General features: G+C 51.5%; 1 protein-coding gene across 1 annotated transcript; it reads right to left on the reverse strand.

The window, feature by feature from the left end:
- Positions 1 to 686: 686 nt before the first annotated feature.
- Positions 687 to 18,890, reverse strand: LOC122383706 (intraflagellar transport protein 56-like). Its single transcript, XM_043370398.1, has 15 exons — positions 18,579 to 18,890; positions 16,838 to 16,966; positions 15,591 to 15,683; positions 15,282 to 15,386; positions 10,106 to 10,317; positions 9,735 to 9,909; positions 8,773 to 8,946; positions 8,290 to 8,400; positions 8,042 to 8,117; positions 3,250 to 3,371; positions 2,556 to 2,664; positions 2,197 to 2,350; positions 1,976 to 2,062; positions 1,661 to 1,730; positions 687 to 1,518 (listed from the first exon to the last, which is right to left on the reverse strand). Exons 1-15 carry the CDS (start codon positions 18,579 to 18,581, stop codon positions 1,477 to 1,479), a joined length of 1,662 nt encoding a protein of 553 aa, XP_043226333.1. The 5' UTR covers positions 18,582 to 18,890; the 3' UTR covers positions 687 to 1,476.
- Positions 18,891 to 19,091: the final 201 nt, after the last annotated feature.

The raw sequence follows: 19,091 nt of genomic DNA on the forward strand, positions 1-19,091 counted from the left end.
TTCCCGTCTTTCTACGACCATCGGTTCGGAACCTAGACAGGGGGGGGCAGAATCTGCCCCCCCCCCAGCAGGGCGCGTATGGGTGAATAGCCCAGCGGGGCGCGGGTTAAGCATGCACTGGATCGAGTCTCGCTTCCTTCGCGAATGAGGTAATTTTTTTTCCAGTCGCAGGTCAGCACGGCGGTTTTCGAACTCTTCACTATTCACTTCGACTGACATATTGCGCCATGATTTGGAGCCTTGTACGGCTTCGTCCTGCGACTTTCGTGCCTAGCTAAAATCCATCAGCCTCGCCGCGTCTCTTTTCTGGCTATACATATAAGGCGCTACCTGTTACAGTAGACACAACTGAGGCGGATGGACGCGTGGCTTTGGCTCGCTGCTTTCTCCCTATATTATTCGTATCATGTCGTATCCTCGTTTTCCTCCACCGACCCGATCGCTGCCGGCTGTTTGGCCTGATGCTCATCCGAATAATGACGTAATTCCTGAATGGTTTCCCCACCAGGACTGATCGCTCGCGAGCTTTCAAACTTAACTAGGCAGGCCAATTAGCATAAGTGAATACCGATAATGACTTTGGGACGTTACGACGAAACTACTGCTGAGGCATAGGTGTTATATCAGGTTATTTCCATTAACAATTACTATTCCGGAACTAGGGCAAGCACTCATCCAAACACGTCTTACCGTCGTGTCCATGTATTACCAGATGCACTGTAACGCGAGGACATTGCTGCGTGTCAGCCAGCAGCCAGTAGCATTTTGAATATATCTACACTCTCTTACGAGGAGCATTATTCAAAGCCTGGATACGGCAAAACAAAAACGCAGTGCACGGTGGCATCGTCACAAATGGAAAAGACAAGCTTACAGCAAAAGGTGCATCAACATGACCGACAACTGATTATCGATGATACAGATTGTCTACTTTAATGACTGATTTATATCACTGCTCGATCACAAAAACAGCTGATCAGTTCGGCAGCCGTGCAAACTACCATCAATACGAGACAACTGATAGTCATTGACATAGCCAGCAAATTCGGGTCTCTCGTGCGCTATAGCGTCACACACGCCTGGATATTCGATGGCAGATAGTGCCTGTAATATGGCATATCGACGATAATATGCATCAACACCTTCACTGCATGTGCAGGTCAGCCGACTGATGTCGCATCGGCGGCACTGACAGGAAAATCTTGTAACAGCCCTGCTTCAGAACGCCGGCTCATGGGTTTCAGATGCCATTCCGCGTTCATCTTGAGATCACTGAGGCAGACGCGACCGCCCGACCGGCCGTTGACGGGCAAGGCGTTTAGTGGCGCTGACAGGGAGTGCAGCGAATAACAGGCAGGCTGGTGCACAGTTCTCGCAGTGCCGTGGGCTCGCACAGCGGCCCAGCGTTAAACCTCCGATCCGGCCAGTTGACAGCGCGCGTCCACGTCTTTCTTAGTCAGCGTTGGGAAGTGCCCACTAAAGCGGAATTCGGTTGTCCTTTGCCCATTGCTTCATCACCTGAAAGCAAGCGCAGACGTCATATCCGCCAATTTACCACGGCCATCATACGCAGAAAACGTTAAGAGGGCATTCGCATCCGTCCAGGAAACTAATAATCAAGAACGTCTGCCAAGATGGTCACAATGACGCGCTTACTTACTCCGATGATGGGCTCCACTTGAGGGTTGGGCGTGTTCCTCAGCAGGGCCAGAATATCACCGAGACTCTCTCTGGAGAAAAGGCCAAACATCACTCAATGGAGCTGATGCAAAAGGTGCATCCCGCAAAATTGTTAACAAACATATTTAACTGTGCAGTGTGTGCCTGCAGTAAAAAGCTAAAACAAAAAAGTCAAATATTTGCACACCTATCTCACATTATCATTTGAAATAGAGATGCCAGCGTGATATGAAGTTTGTCAAACCCCAATGTTGATGCGACCATAGCCAGAGAGCTGATCTATGTACTGCCTTACTTGGGCTCCAAGTTGGCGATGATCATCTGGAAGAGGCCGATGCAGGCGCCCCGTTTGCCCTCCCAGTACTCGGGGTTCGGATCCAGCCTGTCAGCCAAGCAACCCTTGCATGAGCGAATTCGAGGTAAAACAGATGTCGCACGTTAAGTCAACGTGCCAATTAACTGCTCGGATGAGCCAACGTTAGTCAATTCACGGTCTAACAGAGCATGTCTCAGTACCTTTCGAGCACGTCAAAGGCCTTGGCGGAGTAGTAGAACTGTCCCATCTTGTAGCAGTCGTTGGCGATGACCTGCAGCAGGGAGAAGGACTCGGCCGACGTCTCCATCTTCAGGTACAGCTCCCAGGCCAGGCGCGCCTTCCTGTTCATTATGTCTGCGGCATCAGTGGCAGCAGCATTAGGCAAAAAATCGCATATCAATCAAATCACTAATGCTCTTTCAGTGGCTGCAACGAGACAAAATGTGGAAATAGAGCAACGAAAATGTAAGTCTTCTGACCTTAACGTAAAACAAAAACCGTGACCAAAATATGAAGACAGGTGCAGTTCATTTCTTTCGCTACTGGTTTCGGGACTTACAGCAGCGCGCCAGCCACGAGAGGTAGACGTAGTCGCTGCGCACCTTCTCGCTCTGAATCAGCAGGAACGTCTCCTCCGCCTCGGCGTACGCGCCGGTCGCCGCCTTGGCCTGCAGCGGAGCAGACGATCACAATCAACACGTCGTCGCCACACGCCGATAAGATTGATTCGTGCAAATAGCAGAACTTGATCAATGACAGAAAGACCTTCACAACGTTTGCAGCCACATTATGTAGTCAGCTCAGGTGGAATAGGAAGAGAGAGAGAGAGAGAGAGAGAGAGAGAGAGAGAGAGAGAGTGAGTGAGTGAGTGAGAGAGAGAGAGAGAGAGAGAGAGAGAGAGAGAGACGGAGAGAGAGAGAGGGAGAGAGAGGGAGAGGGAGAGAGGGAGAGAGGGAGAGAGGGAGAGGGCCGAGAGGAAGAGGGAGAGGGCCGAGAGGAAGAGGGAGAGGGCCGAGAGGAAGAGGGAGAGGGAGAGGGAGAGGGAGAGAGAGAGGGAGAGGGGGAGAGGGAGAGAGGGGAGAGGGAGAGAGAGAGAGAGAGAGAGAGAGAGAGAGAGAGAGAGAGAGAGAGAGAGAGAGAGAGAGAGAAAGAGAGAGAGAGAGAGAGAGAGAGAGAGAGAGAGAGAGAAAGAGAGAGAGAGAGAGAGAGAGAGAGAGAGAGAGAGAGAGAGAGAGAGAGAGAGAGAGTCCTACCTGTGCATAGTTGAAGTTGAAGGCGTCGTCATTAGGGAAATACGTCTTCACGGAGCTGAGATAGAGCAGCACGTCCTCGAACTGCTTCATCAGGAAAAACGTCGACGCCATGCACTGCCGTCCTGTGGTCATGGCGACGAGAGGCTATGACATATCCACGTGTCACCACTTCAGCTAGCCTGGGCTCTCGTCAGTTATGAAATCATTAAGCATTTATCGGCTGATAACTAAAGCTAAGTATCAATATATACAAAACATAAACATCTAACACCAACCCTGTTAGATTGAGCTTCCATTAATTGTTTCTAGGGCATGAATACGAGTTGGGAACGAAGACAACGTAAGACGGGTGCGAGAAAATCGGTATGTGGCACACGACGTAAATAGAGTTAGCCGGTCCCGTAGCTCAGTCGGTAGAGTGTTGGACTCCGCGTGGCGAGAGCACGAGTTCCCGGTTACAACAGTCCGGGTTCGAAGCGCGACAGGCGCTTGACGTTTATGGGCCTCCTGCCAGGCATGGTTGCGGTTGGTGGCAGGCCGTAGCCAGGCGAAGTCAGTGAGGGGATCGGCCGTGCGCGGCTATGTGCGCACGTTAAACTTTGGACTCTAAATTCTGCAATAGAGAACCCAACCGGAATTGCGCGATCGGAGGGTATAGGGCAGAGTCACCGCAACAATCTTCGCTTAGCGGGGGCTCTGTCCTTGTGAATCCTTCCAATCAAAAGGTTCGAACTAAATTTATATAAAAAAAATGCATGTTCCTATCCATCTGTCTACTTATAATGGAATAACAGAACAATTACATAGAACAAGTTTTGTTGATTTGGGATGTCCGGTTCCATTTTCTGTTCGGACTTCTGATTCACACGCACCCATTACTCATTAGAGCGGTGACAAGGAACTTCTCGGCAACTTATCGGCGAAAGATGATAGGAGTTGCACAGTGCACGGGGCCCGATTTTGCCATGGTTGGTCACTGCTTCAATGGTATTGGTCGATCGGCAGCCCGGACCCATTCGTTGCATGTACCGGCGCCCGTCCTACACTGATGTGCTGGAAAGGCGACCTCATACTATGTGCTTCTAGAAGGTCCTAATACACATGTAAACTCATCGCCTGTCGCTGTCGGTGATATACTGGGAATAGCCATACATGTTTAAACACTAGCATGTAACAGGGTTCGTAGCTGAGGACAGAAGTTATCAAACAGTTGGATGCAAACAAGATTGCAAAGCCAGACAGTCCTTGAATCAAACCCTAAACACTCAGCAGCAATGTTATTGCGACTTCCTGATAACTGATAAGATTGCTTTTTATAGAAGCTACATTCTGGCCACTCTTTTACGTAACGGGTGTCGAATTTACCTTTCAGATAGGTAACGCTTGAAAGGCTATTTTTCAAGAAGTACCATTTCAATAGCAATCATGCAGTGTGTCCAAGTACAAGTACCTACACCAGACAGCCAAGCAAACTGTTAGTGATTCTTCCAAATCAGAACACATTGCGTCAGAACCCACAAGTGGTCAACGTCGATTAAAATGGACCAATCTAAGTGAATTCCCGTGCGTATGGAGGCCATCACGTCCCGTGCATGCACAAATCCTACCGGTTCCCCAGGGCCGGTCGCACTGTCTGCATCTTGTTCCCGGCTACCCCAGCCCCCACGGTCAGCCGGCGCGGTGGCGGGTGGCGTCCGTCTCCACTCCAGGTAGGTACAGTACACACATACTACATACCCGGCGCCATAGATAACATGAATCATGTTATCAAATATCATGTTATCTATGCCAGTTCATGTTATCTATGCCGGCGCCTATGGTCAGTCGCCATCTGGATGTCCGTCCCCAGCCGGCCATATGACCGGCCGTCCTTCTCAGGAGACCACTCTCCCGTAAAAATGACAAGCACGCAAGGCCAAAGTGTCCTCATCCGTCTGGATGTCATTTGTGGTCGGGCATATTAACCTGGCTTCAAGGTTGATGTATATTGATATGCCCGTAATGTGCGTTGTTTAGTCGGAAAGATTATTACTGTACCGTGTAAGAACAGGTCTCTTGTCTGTACAATAAAATCCTAATCAATCGCCGAATGATGACTACTTCTTGTCAGCGGATTAATCATTATCGCTGTAAGACAGCTCTGAGCCATTACTGGAACTGCAAAATCACGTTCAACTAATTTCGTTAAAATTCACAGAATTATACGCAGCTTGAATATTACTTTCATTTGTGAAGGGCACAGACGTATAAGCAAGCGTTTATTTATATGTCCGTGGTAAACGGTTAGAAAACTCATCCACCACCTACTTAGGATATGCGTTATGCACACATTATAGTACACAAGTATAAAAAGCGTGTGTACAATGCACGTATGACCACTGTGTGCATAGAATGTGATGTGTGCTTTTATACATGTACGTGGAGTGGTACTTCGTACAATGCATATATTTATCGTAACATTTGTTATTAAGCACCTACTGATCATTCCAGTACCCACAACGTAAAGGCCATTACATACTTCTCATGAAAAAAAAAAACAGTTCCAGGACGCCAAATGTCGCCCTATCACACAAGCACACAAACACACACAAATAAAACTCACGTCGTAACACACACCACACGGCTGACAATGCGGCCATTGTCAGTGTAACCGGCGCCCGCGGCCTCAGCTGGCGGCTGTCCCAGCTCACCCTGCCCGCACGCCGGCGCCGGCCGAGCCGCTCAGTCGCGCTGCTCCAGCTCGGTGATGAAGCGCAGGTCCGAGCCGCGCAGGTTCTCCTCGATCCAGGCCGTCATGCGCGCGTCCATCGCCGGGGTGAAGTAGTTTTTCCAGTCGCCGGTCCGGCCGCGGCGGAACAGACTGTGTCCCTCGGACAGCAGTCCCGCCTCCCGCAGCCAGTGCAGCTGCACGTGCGGGTTCTCGCTCATGGCGCTGAACTGCAGGTGGCTGTGCAGGGCGGCCACATCCTCGTCACTGAGGTTCTTCCGGAGGAAGTCGGCCACTCTCCGGATAACGACTGTCAGGTTCAGCTCCATCTCCTCGAAGAACACGAAGAGAAGGTTCGGGTGGAGCCGCTTCTCCCACGCTTGGTGGATGTGCGGGAAGAACGGCAGCTGCATCAGCTTACTCTGCAGGAACAGGTCAAAGAACTCCTCGAAGGTGCCGTCGAAGCCGTACGTCAGGAAGAGCTTGTGGTGGTGGTAGTAGGACACCAGCGCGTCCTTGGGGTTACGGGCCACGTAGACGACTCTGCACTCGTCCAGCAGTCTGGGCGGCAGCATGGAGAGCGGCATGTGCGTCTTGACGAACCTGGGCGGGTGCTGGTGTCGGTACCAGGCGCGCCGCGCGGCCGCCAGCAGCATGCGCGGCAGGTTCAGCACGCTCGCCCTCACCATTTCCCACCAGAGGCGGCTGACCAGCGCCGGGCTCTCCAGACACTCGTTGGTCAGCTCGAGGAACTCCCAGCGCACCGGCACCAGCTCACTGCGAGCGCCGGCAAAGTCGCAGTCGTGCGCTATGAGCCAGATCATCTCCTGGAGTAGTGTGGCGCCGCAGCGGGGCAGGCCCACCAGCCACACGTCGTCCCGGTGGAGCGGCTGGTGGAGCGCGGCGGCCACACACCGCGCCGGCACGGCCGGGTACACGAACAGGTCGGGCCCGACCAGCAGCGCGCCGCAGCGCAGGCCGGGCACGCTGCGCCACAGGCGCGCCGCGCTCTCCGCGTCCACGTGCTCCACCAGGTGCGGGTAGGCGTCCAGCAGGCTGTCACCGCGGGTCAGCAGCGGCCGGTGCGGCGGCGCCGGCGGCTCCGAGCCCGCCGACCCGCCCTGCGACCGGCGCCGCAACATCGGTCACCGGCGACAGCGGCAGCGGGTGTAGACTGTAGCTGCTGGGACAGTCGGGCCGGCCCCGCCGCCCGGCGCTCACTGTCCGCCTGTATCCACCGCCAGTTCACCGGCTCCTCACCGTCAGCCTAGCCGGCGTTGAAGTACGGACTCCTGACCGCCCGTCTATCCCCACTGAACCACCAACTGGGCACCGGAGGCGCGTCAGTCACACCGAGACCGTCCGGCGCCCCACTGCCACGCCGCGATTACTTCCTTACGGCCCACTATCAGGTGTGGTCTGCGATCTCCCGCCGCATTCAACACTGATTAGATAGCGGGGCTTCCGTTGATTGGCCTACGACACTACGACTGTAATTCATCCCGATAGCATAAGCCAAGCTTTACACGGCGTAACTCAGAACTCGTGGTCCATAAAAATATGTGTACAGATTTCAACCGTCCGTCCCTCATAGTGTGCACACGTAGTCATGTTTGGATCACCTCACCCTCAAACAGAAATAATTGTACGACGCATGTAATGTAAAAAAAAAAAATGTTCTAAGCCACATTTCCGCCCCGCGAAATGGATCCTTTGCTTCGACATTCCCGAACACCGCCGTTTTTTCAAAGCGGTAAAACCGGCAGGTTAAACGGCTTTTGGCCAGTGAATAAAAATACTGAACTGACGTCAAACTTATGCACTGACTTGAATGGTTCTCATTTTTTTATATCGGTTTAACAACACCGCCCTCATCTTTTTATTTGCTACTTATTCTTCGCTACGTGAATCTCCTAGTTCCTACCGATTTAGCGTGCTGAGCCAGGTCAGGAGATGGTAAAGAAATCTGCGCAGCCCGCCGTGTCTGCCTACTCGTAACAATGTAGCCGCCAGCGGTTTTGGACTATACCATTCACTCCCACTGAGCACGAGCTCCTAGTTTGGAGGACACTCAGTCACACTCACCGGGGATGGTGTCACACTCGGAGGCCGAGCCGCCCACCAGCTGAAAGTACTGCTGAGCCACCTTCAGGTAGTCGCGCTGAAACACACGGCACGTGGGGGTAAGTGATACGCTGAAATCAGCGAGTACCTTACAATCAATCCGAAAAATAAAAATGCAGTGAATGTGAGAGATAACATCGGACGCCGGAGAGTCCCGTTGTTGTTCACATACCGAGCCCGTCTCTTTTCCCCCATGTTTGTTCACCTACCGAGCCCGTCTCCTGTCCCATGGCAGCGTTGACCACGCCTTTCAGGATGTACTCCTGCGGCACGGTGGGCTCCAGGTCTTTGATCAGGTTGTACGACTCCTGCAGCTCATCCTACAGAAAGAGACAGTCACATTGAGTGGTGAGAATGAGGGACCGGCCTGGGGAACAATCACCGCCAACCCCGACATCATGCGGCAGAATGTGTTGGCTTAACACCCACCAGAAACTCAGCATCGTTATATTTATAACATATCAACACAAATAAGTTTAACTCGAACAAAAATTCAGGCTAAGAGCACTGCAGTGCCGCTTCTCCCAACACCACCATGCCCCGGAGGGGCGGGGCGCACACCTCCCCTGCCCCCGGTACAACACACAGCCCTGCGGCGGCAAACCCTAGCCACTCCGGCACGGTCACTCGCCTCACGACTGTCCGAGGTAGTAGATGGCCAGTGGAACCCAGCCACGGCCACGGCCACCCACCTGTTTGAGATAGTAGATGACCAGGTTGAGTCGCGCCTCCGGTATGACGTCCACCAGATCTGGCAGCACGGAGAGGGCGCCCTCGCCCGAGCGGAACACCACCAGGTTGTGCCGGATGAGATCCTGGCCGAACGTGAAGCCGGCGCTCGTCTGGTCCTGCAGCGACTTCAGCTCCTGACGGGGGATACACGGGGTGAGAGCGGTCGCCGGGGATCGCGGAGACAGAAACAGGGACGGCGTGCACCTCTTGGGAGGCTTTACCATTGTACTAGGCGGTATGAAAGAACGGTCTTTTTGTATTAGTCTGTTCAACCGCCCTGCCGTCGAACAGTCAAAACTACAGTTACCTGTTCGGCGGCCTTTCCGTAGTACAGCCGGAAGTATAGTCACCTGTTCGGCGGCCCTGCCGTTGTACACTCCGAGTTATAGTTCGTTTTTTTTTTTTCAAAAGGACGCTGACTCCAAGTGCATTATCGAAGCTCTCACGTGAGTTTCGGCAGCTTCAGCGTCTGGCCAAGAAGTTCTTACCGTAAAAATATCCGATTTCAAATTGTGCACGGTAAGTAGCCGGAAATTGTGTCTTCAAAAATTAGTATACTATGATGACGTCACTGGTGGCAGCAGGCACCCAATGTCCGTACGATGGGACAAAGTTTTGACGATTTTGCGGAAAACTTCGTTTTTCACTGTTGCCGAGGTTATATTCGAGTAAGTGGTTTCGTCCATGACAGTTATACGTTACATTGCAATACAGGTTCGACAGCATGACGTCACCACTGTTCTCATATCTGGCTCCAAAACGCACGTATGGAAGTTGTCGGGAATACTTCACATGTTAAAATAAGGCGACGTTCGAGTTTCTCAGGTTCAGTTTTTGCTCGTTTTGCTCGCTAAAACGCGTGCTTTTTCGAAAAACATACTTGGAGCCAGAGTCCTTTTGAAAAAAAACGAACTATAGTTACCTGTTCGGCAGCCTTTCCGTTGTACAGCCGGAAGTGGTTGCAGGCCCGCAGGTTGATGGCGATGGCCGAGTCGGGAAAGTGCTGCAGGTAGACGGCCAGCACCTCCTGCGACACGTCGTAGTAGTCCAGCTTGTAGTAGCACATGGCCACGTACACGTTCAGCGCCAGGTGCTCCCTGCAATGGGTAGAGAGGTCGGAGTGGTGGCTGGGACAGTACAGCTCACATATTTACTGGCTCATTTCGTTTCATGGATAGTCCATCTACGAAAGGTATCACTAAAGCAATGTGTTTCCGTTAAAGCGTAGAAAGTATCACGAGCGGCGCACACGCGTCTCCACTATCAGCACCGTTCACTGACTCCTTGTCTGACCTGTTGTCGAGCAGGATGCGTTTGTAGATGTCGATGGCCTCCTGGTAGTGGCTGCGCAGGTAGTGGATCGACGCTAGGCACAGCTGGTCCTCGATCACGTCCTTCAGCTGCTGGTGGAACGTCATCAGCTCCTTCTCGTCGTTAAACTTCTGCGCCAGGTGGAACTGCAGCCGCGACTTGAGGTTGCTCGCCTTGGGACCTTTCTCGGCCGTCTGACGGAGCCGGTCGCAATATGTGGGGTCTCGTACACTACTGGATGGCGGCAAACCGGCAGTCACCACGGACGGCCATATGACACCGATAAAAATTAAATTGACCTGTTTCAATTAGATGACTGATGGTTGACTCAATGACTGGGCATTTTGACTGAAACAGTATATGACACGATACTATTTTGGCAGGAACGAACAATCACACACGCGACGGATATGTACAGTAGGTCTACAAAATAAGCCCCCGCCGTATGCGGGTCACCAGTGGGCAGTAGCGCCTGAGCGCTACTCGGGCGCCACCTGCCCGCATACGGAGAGGACTTATTTTGTAGACCTACTGTACATACAGTGGCAACTAACCGCTATAGAGAGTAGAAAATGTGAGATAAAAGGTGTGGAAGTATATAAAAAGTGCTATATTGCTCACCAATAAAAATGACAACCAGTTCAGCTACCAATCCACTCCACCGTCGCACTCCCTGCTCCCATTCTCCCAAACCATTGATTTTATTCACTGCTCTCGTGCAGTGATAACTTTACTCGTGCGCGTTAAATCGACTGATCCCCACACTCCCCCCTGACATCAAAGTCACAATTGACCTCCCCTGACTCCCCCCTGATCTCAAAGACACAAGCGAGATCAATAAGTTACAGTGACACAGTCAGTTTCAACATCACACTCTCGTTCACAACACGCTGTCACGAGTACATCAGTCGTTGGGGTTCCCTTCGTAATCGCGCAGAGCGTCTCAGTGGTTGACCTTCTGTCTGTGCCCCATCTCCAGTTGGTTCTACTGCAACAGAGCCGTCGGTCTGGCTTGGACAACCGAACCGGAGAACTAATGGCTCTTCATCTTCACTGGAATCTTGCACGTGCCGGGCTGTAACCTGACTGGTGTTCTGAAGGTTTCCGGGAGCCCCTTCTGCCACTCGTGGCCTCAGGTCTCTGATGTGTCGAGGTATACCATCCACTTCTACCGCCTGCTCAGATATGATGTTTGTCACAACACCCTGTTCATAGCGCGTGTCACAGCGGACCTGCGGTGGCTTGACCCACACACACTCACCAACTTCGTATGGGCTCTCTGCTGTGTTTGGTGTCCGTGGTGCCATCATGCCCACATCCCACTGGACGCAGCTGCTCAAGATACCCGCAGGAGTGGACTGGGCGTCATTCAGGTGCCGTGGGGTTGCGTTATAAATGTCAACCGCCTCCAAAACACTGCATCCTTTTCTAGCAGCGATGACTTTGACCGTGCGATGGTTTCTTTCCACTATTCCATTTCCAGATGGAACATATGCACAGCGGTATCGCACTGTGACGCCCCATTGTGATGCGAACTGAGCGAAGCATCGACTGCGAAAGGCTGTCGCATTGTCTACCAGCACCTCAGCCGGTGGGCCTCGATCCACAAACAGCACATCAAGCTGCTCTGCAACAGCCTCAGCCGTCTCTGCACTCAGTGGCTGCCATATTGCGAACCGGCTTGGTCCACAGTCCACCGCCGTGAGATAGGGTCGCCCGCGGACGTGCGTTACGTCAATCGCCAATCTTGACCACGTTGTGTCCACCTCAAGTTTGCCTGACCTCCACTTTACGGGGGCGGGGTCGATAGACCGACAAATTTGACAGTCTGCGACGACCTTCTGCACCTCTTTTCTGGTGACGTTCGAATTTTCAAGGCGTGCAAAGTAATGCGTGCGACGAATGCCTGGATGGCCCCATTCGTGATGCACACGAGCGACCAGGTAGCCTATGGCATCCGTACCGGTCTCGACAGCCAGTCCGCATGCAGGAGGTGCCTCATCTTCTCCTTCTGCCAGGGCTCGAAGCCAGCGGTGTGGTACGCGCGTCAGGACATCAGCTTTGTTCGCTTCAGATTGCACCAGTTCAACTGACAGCTGCAACTGGTATTCCTTCACAAGCGACGTAACTATCTCCACTCGGCGTCGAATCAGCATTTCGCTTGCTGCCTTCGTTCGGAGTCTTGTTTTACCACTGAGGCCGTCCGAAATCCACCGATGCACAGTTGCAGAATCCGTGTAGAGGGTGATCTTTTGAAAGCCCCAAGCCAGTGCCAAGTTAAGGCCTTTCACGACCGCGTCAAGTTCCGCCATATTGATGTGTGTCACGTCACTGGTACGAAGCCACGCACCATCTTCAATGACTGAACCGCCAACTTCCAGCGCCACACCGATGGCTACTGAGCTGGCATCCACCCATAGATGGGCTTCATCATCGCCGCAAACGTCCCAGCGGCCACGAACCGGATCCGATTGCCGCACTCTCTCTGTGACCTCCACCAGGAAGTTTCGCACGTGCTCACAGCGAACCTGATCATCCCAGCTCTCCGTCACTGAGTTCGCTCGGCGCTTGATGAACGCCACCGCTGGTCTCAGCCAGCTGCAGACCGGGAAGTGTCCCACGAGCTTTCCACACAGGGAGAACACAGAGCGCCGCGTTAGCTCGTCGGGGACGTCATGGCTGTCATCTCCTCTCCTCCACTGTAGCTCGCCGCCTTCTCCGTGGACAGACAGACCCAGGAGCTTGGCTCCATCACGCGCGCGCTCTGGCTCCTTTGCCACGAGGCCGAACTTTGAAAGATGTTCACGGACGCTGTCTGCCGACACAACATCCTCATTCACGAGAATGTCGTCCACGTAGCTGCTGGTCCCCTTCTTCACCTCTGGATCGAGTGACAGGACCGTGCTCAGCACCGACTTCATCACTGACGGTGATATGTTCATTCCAAACCCGAGTCGCGATAGAGCCCATCTCTTGCCCCTGAATATCACGGTCTGATACTTCCACAGGGACGGATGAACATGAATTTGCAGATAGGCTGATTTCAAATCCACAGCCGCGACATTGACTCCCATTTTCCGCCATTGTCTCATTTTCTCAGTGCATACGTCTGCATCAGCCGTGTGAGTATCTAGATGTTCATTCAGCTCTCGATAATCCAATACGGGCCTCACTTTTTTCTTGCGCTCCTGCAGCACCGCCATCAGCGGTATCAGTCCCTCTGGTTGCCCGTGCTCTGTCTGATCGTACGGAATGAGCCAGTCTTTATCCACCCATCTTTGTAGCTCCTCTTCATACTCAGCCCGACGATCTTCCGGCACAGTATAAGACGCGACTCTGTTTTTCAGTGTGTCTGGCTCTCCTCGCTCCGTCCACTTCCACTCAACCATCCAAGTCTTTGTGCCCGAATCAAAAACAATCCTGTAGTCTTTCTCGTCGATACACAATGACTCAGGTGAGTATACGGTTCTTTCGTGAAAAACAACCGGCATCACGCCTGACGGAGCAGCAAGATCCTTTCCTGCGGCTGGCTCAGACTGTTGTTCCTTTTGTTCTGACTCAGATCTCTTCTCTTCACTCGCTGTTGCACCCACAGACAACGAGTAGGTGTCACCCACCACAGCTGCTGATTCAAACCTGACAGAATCTGAACTTGTCTCCTCACTTACTGCTGCACCCACAGCATCATCCACCACCGCTGCTGGTCCAAACCTGACAGCGTCTGAACTGTTGATCTGCACCCCTCCCATTGCAGTGATCGCGTTCATGCCCAAAATGAAATGAAATCCCAGAGGCTTATCCTTTACTACGAGAGCATGAACTTCGACCTCGGTTACCTCGGGCACTCGAATCCGCACCGTGCCTTCTCCAGCACACCGCATCATCTGACCATTTATTGCCTTCAGGTATATGTTTCTTCTCCGCCACTGCCGACAAACAGACTCGTGACAGATGCACAGACTGCACCCAGAATCAACCAGTGCAAGAACTCGAGTACCATCAACCGACACTTCTGTGCAAGGCAGCGCCTCTATTTTTGGACAGTCGGAGAGAAGGCTGGCGCTGACTGCTCTCCCACGGCGTTTTCCGGACACTGGCGGCGGAAGTGCGGACCACCACACCTGAAGCACTTGACATCGGTGCGCTTCTCTGTGCCCGTCCTCTTGAGGAGACAGTCTCTGGCGAGATGGTTTGCTCCATTGCAGTTGAAGCAGCGTCTCTCATATCGCGCTCCAACTCCACCGCAGCATTCGTCGGCTACGACTGGTGGCGGTGATGTGATTGCTGCATAGGACTGCGCCTTGACAGCGAACGCATTCGTGTCCGCCAAGACAGCACGAGCACGCACCAGCAGATCATCAATTCGCATAGACTCTATGCGACAGCCGGTACGTAGAACCTGTCGCACCGATGCCGGGAGACCAGAGATGAACGCACATACTAACCCGCGCTCACTGATTCCGCCAAACAATGCGGACAGACGTTTCAGCTCAGCAAGAAAGACATCCGGTGTCTCCGATGGTAAAAGCTTCCGCGAGACGAACTTCTCGTAGGCCACGAACGAATCGTGCGCAAATGCTGCTGTGAGTGCCTCCTTTATTTTAACGACATCTTCTTTATCTCCTTCAGGGATCTGCTGATACACCGCAAATGCTCCCCCCGTCAGTCGAAGAGGTATAACTTCCTCAAGCTCGTGAATCCCTCTCAGCCTGCATACTAGCTCCACTTTTTCTATCCACTCAGTTACAGATGTTTTAGAATCACCACTAAACTCTGGTATTAAGCGCAAATCAAGATCCGACATAACTAAACTGAAAATAGGGCCGAAATAGCTTGTGAGATAAAAGGTGTGGAAGTATATAAAAAGTGCTATATTGCTCACCAATAAAAATGACAACCAGTTCAGCTACCAATCCACTCCACCGTCGCACTCCCTGCTCCCATTCTCCCAAACCATTGATTTTATTCACTGCTCTCGTGCAGTGATAACTTTACTCGTGCGCGTTAAATCGACTGATCCCCACAGAAAATAGACAGCCTCGCCTCTTTGTATAGCAAGAACGGTAGACGGGAAACAATAAAGGTCAATGAAACTTTCCACCCCAGCTGCAGCTGGTCGGGTGTAACCGGCTCGCCGTCTGATCGCTCAGTCTCTCACCTCCTTGGCCTCCTGGTACATGCCCAGGTAGAAGTAGCACACGGCCAGGTTCAGCCATAGCTCCGGCTTCACTTTCTTCTCCTTCTTGGTAATTTGTTCGTACTCCTGTCGGCACCGCACACACAGGATGTATATGGACACGGCCGACAGCGATAACAAACAGACGCCACCGTAGACACCCGAAGATTTATCGTTAATCTTATGAGATATGTCAGATAAAATGCAGTGCTTCCTTATAATCTACGAAAAGAGATCACAGACCCCAGAAGCGAAATGTCCCGATCGCTCAGCCGTTGTCCAGCGACTGACCTGGGCGGCCCGCTTGTAGTCGCCGTTGTGGAAGGCGCAGTAGGCGATCCACTGATCCACATCACTGCTGCCCTGCTCAGAGTTACGATGGAACTGCACCGACACCGGCCGAGAGACACAGGACGGTCAGCAGTGGTATAACCCTATGTCTATATAGGGAAAGTGCTATGTACCTATATTGTATAAGGCGCTAAAGTCCCGGTCCGGATTTTGCTTCAGCCCAGCGGACCATCGGCGCAATAAAGATTGCTTGGCTCTTGTAACGAGAAGCTCCAAACCAACAAAAGGTAAAACAAATTAGCCTAGCTAGTAGCTAATTAACTCAAATCGTTTCACTGCAAAAAAGTGAGCACCGAATGTTACTGGTTGATGTTGCTTCTCAAAAGCTTATGGCTCAGTACAACCTTCGACTCAATACTCGTGCACTTTGCATGAACTGACGCACAACATCTGAGCACCGGCCGATGGTTCACAGGTCGGAGTTTCCAGCCCAGCGGGACTGTCAGGCACCGTGCCCAGTTCCTGTGTGACGTCATGTCAAACATAAGCTACACGTGAAACTCCAGCAGTGAGTTTTTTGTGATCACTTTTTTTACATGACATCGGTTCCCGTCGTAAGATTTGGCCAATAACAAATGCATGGGGAGCGCTACTTCGCAGATCTCGCGTTGTCATACAAAAACCCGGGAATCGGAACCGAGAAGAATTCGTAAACGTTTGTGGGTTTTCCGTGATCTATTTTTAGTAATTGATGTAAAATAGCGAACAAGGTAGATGATATTGAGAAGTGCGCGTTCACCATAGATTAAATGCCTCGTTATCGCTTAGTTCAAGCGGCATCGTGAAATCGGCGGCATATGGGGACGGCTGGAACCGTTATCACCCGAAAACCTACATCCGCACTGCGGCCGATTTCGGGACGACGACGGAAAAACGTAAGCAAGTCAATCCTAGTCCAGCCTTAGCCTAACTCAGAATGAAATGTAGCTTCGCTTATGCTCAGCTCTTCGGAGATTTGGCACGAGGGAGCTGCATCAAGAAGAAAACTTTTCGGGCTGTCGCGTGTGAGACCACTTGGACCTTTGACCGTTTGGGCTAGACATGGTAATGTCTGATCGTAGGCATCATTTGATATTGAGAACAAATAATGTAGAAATAGCGTTTTACGCTTCCTTGCCTTTTTAGGGAATCACTGCACTAAAAGCAAAATGAAAATGAAAGAATGCTTATTATATTAGCATCCCCACCTCTAGCAATGTTATCGCGCCTGTGTAGTCGCGGTTGGCCAGGAACTCTTCAAGCTTCGGTAGTTGCTTCTTGCGCTTTTCCTCCTCTTCCTTCTTCTTTTTGCCAGCCGGTTTTAAACGGGATAGAATCTGGGAAGGAAAACAGTGTCAAACAACAACATTGAATCAACTATCACGGGGACAATGTACAGATTCTGGAAAATGTCTTTCCATGGAAAAATGTATCTATGATTTATGAGCTATTGGAGTGAGTACCTACCTAAATATTGGTCAGTTGTCGGTACACCTTTGTCTCCGAATTTATAAGTCTCGCAGTACAGTAGGCCTACAAAATAAGTCCCCGCCGTAAGCAGGTCACCAGTGGGCAGTTAGCACCTGAGCGCTACTCAGGCACCACCTGCCCGCATACGGAGAGGACTTATTTTGTAGACCTTCCGACTGGAAAAACAAAAAATGCCTCCACTACGCTGAAGTTCTCGGCGGAGGTGATGCGCCGAAATTTCCGCGCAAGGGTTTATGCGCCGAAATTATTTTACCAAGCCATGCTTCATGCGCCGAAAATTTTCAAGGCTTACTGATGGCTGCAGGCTGTAGCCACGCACTTTTCGTCGAGGGGGGGGGGCTGGCGTGTGTGTGTGGCTGTCTTCCAGTGACTACTGTCTACAGACGGTTGTTGGCACGGTCGACGGGATCGGGCAGACAATAGACATCAGCAGGCCATGCGGGACCGAGCACCAGCGTTCGCTATCACAAAATCTCCTGACTCACAAACTCACTGGCATGTTCCATAATGTAACCTTTATTTTGTTGCCCGGCTCTGATCAGCAGTAGTGCCCAACCGGTGACTGACGCCTGACGGGGCCTTCAACAGGCGTGGTGCAAGCACGGCCGATGGGATCGGGCAGATACCAGGCCACGCGGGACCGATTGCCAGCGTCCGCTCGCAAACCACACGCCGGAAATACAGGAATCACAACGGTCAATACGCACACGATAGCATACGTTATCTGAACTAGGGAATCCGACAATCCATAACCTCACTCTCGACCGGTGAACTGTTCCCGCCGTGAACTGTTACATTTCACGGCGGGAACAGTTCACCGGTCGAGAGTGAGGTTATGGATTGTCGGATTCCCTAGTTCAGATAACGTATGCTATCGTGTGCGTATTGACCGTTGTGTCTGTGATTCCTGTATTTCCGGCGTGTGGTTTGCGAGCGGACGCTGGCAATCGGTCCCGCGTGGCCTGGTATTTGCCCGATCCCATCGGCCGTGCTTGCACCACGCCTGTTGAAGGCCTGTCAACATGTCAAGGCTTGACCTACTGTACCTATTCGTTCGAACTGCTATTTGCCGTGCATTTCCCACACCCATTATGCTCAACTCTCAAGGCCCTATATACCACTCGCTCTCATCAATTCAAATGCCTTCAAAGGAATTACTCGCTGGCTTACACCCTCCCAAACCCTTCGACGGCATTCCGGTGATGGGGGACGGGGAGGGGGGGGGGGGGGAGGCGAAGGAATACGAAGAAATGCACGTCCGGAAAGCTACTGCTATGGAACAGAAGCAGCATGGAGAAAATAAATGCAACACGAATGTTTGTAGGGTTGAAGGCTTGCGCACGAAAAAATGCCGGTATATATCATATACCTAGTGCCTAAGCCACCGCCTAAGCATTGGTAAGGCGACAATTGTCACACAACGAAGATTGGTTGTGTAGGTACTTACTACTTACTTACCATACTTTTTGATGACCCGTGAGCTTGAAACTATAACGAAGCTCCTTTATTTGCTGAACAATACATCACAGTGGAAAAATAAGGCGAATTTAACACAAATATCCTTAAAAAATGGTTCACACGATTCGCCAGCAATTCGCGTTGTAGCAGAACTCTTGTTTACGATTAGGAATGCCTCAAGAGGTAATATAATTCGTTCATTATGAAAACAACATCGATTTTTGGATTACTTTAAAAAAAACGAGGGTCCAATTACAATAGTTAAAAATCAAATCATTCAAAACTGAAAAACTAGACTTTTCATTCAATTACAAAAACCAGTCAAGTATCAAATAATTTTGAGAAATATAATATATTGCGCGCTTGATTCGTTTACAACGCATGAGTTTGCATCTGTTCAATAGCGAAACACAAGCTAGTTCGACTAGCGAAATGCTAGGCAACCACTCTTTTTGGAGCAGATTGCTAGGCAACGATAGCTATTGCTGCAAAAAATATTGATATTTCCTCATT

Source organism: Amphibalanus amphitrite, unplaced genomic scaffold (genome assembly GCF_019059575.1).
Source record: "Amphibalanus amphitrite isolate SeventyFive unplaced genomic scaffold, NRLGWU_Aamphi_draft 000170F_arrow, whole genome shotgun sequence".
NCBI lineage: Eukaryota > Metazoa > Arthropoda > Thecostraca > Balanomorpha > Balanidae > Amphibalanus > Amphibalanus amphitrite.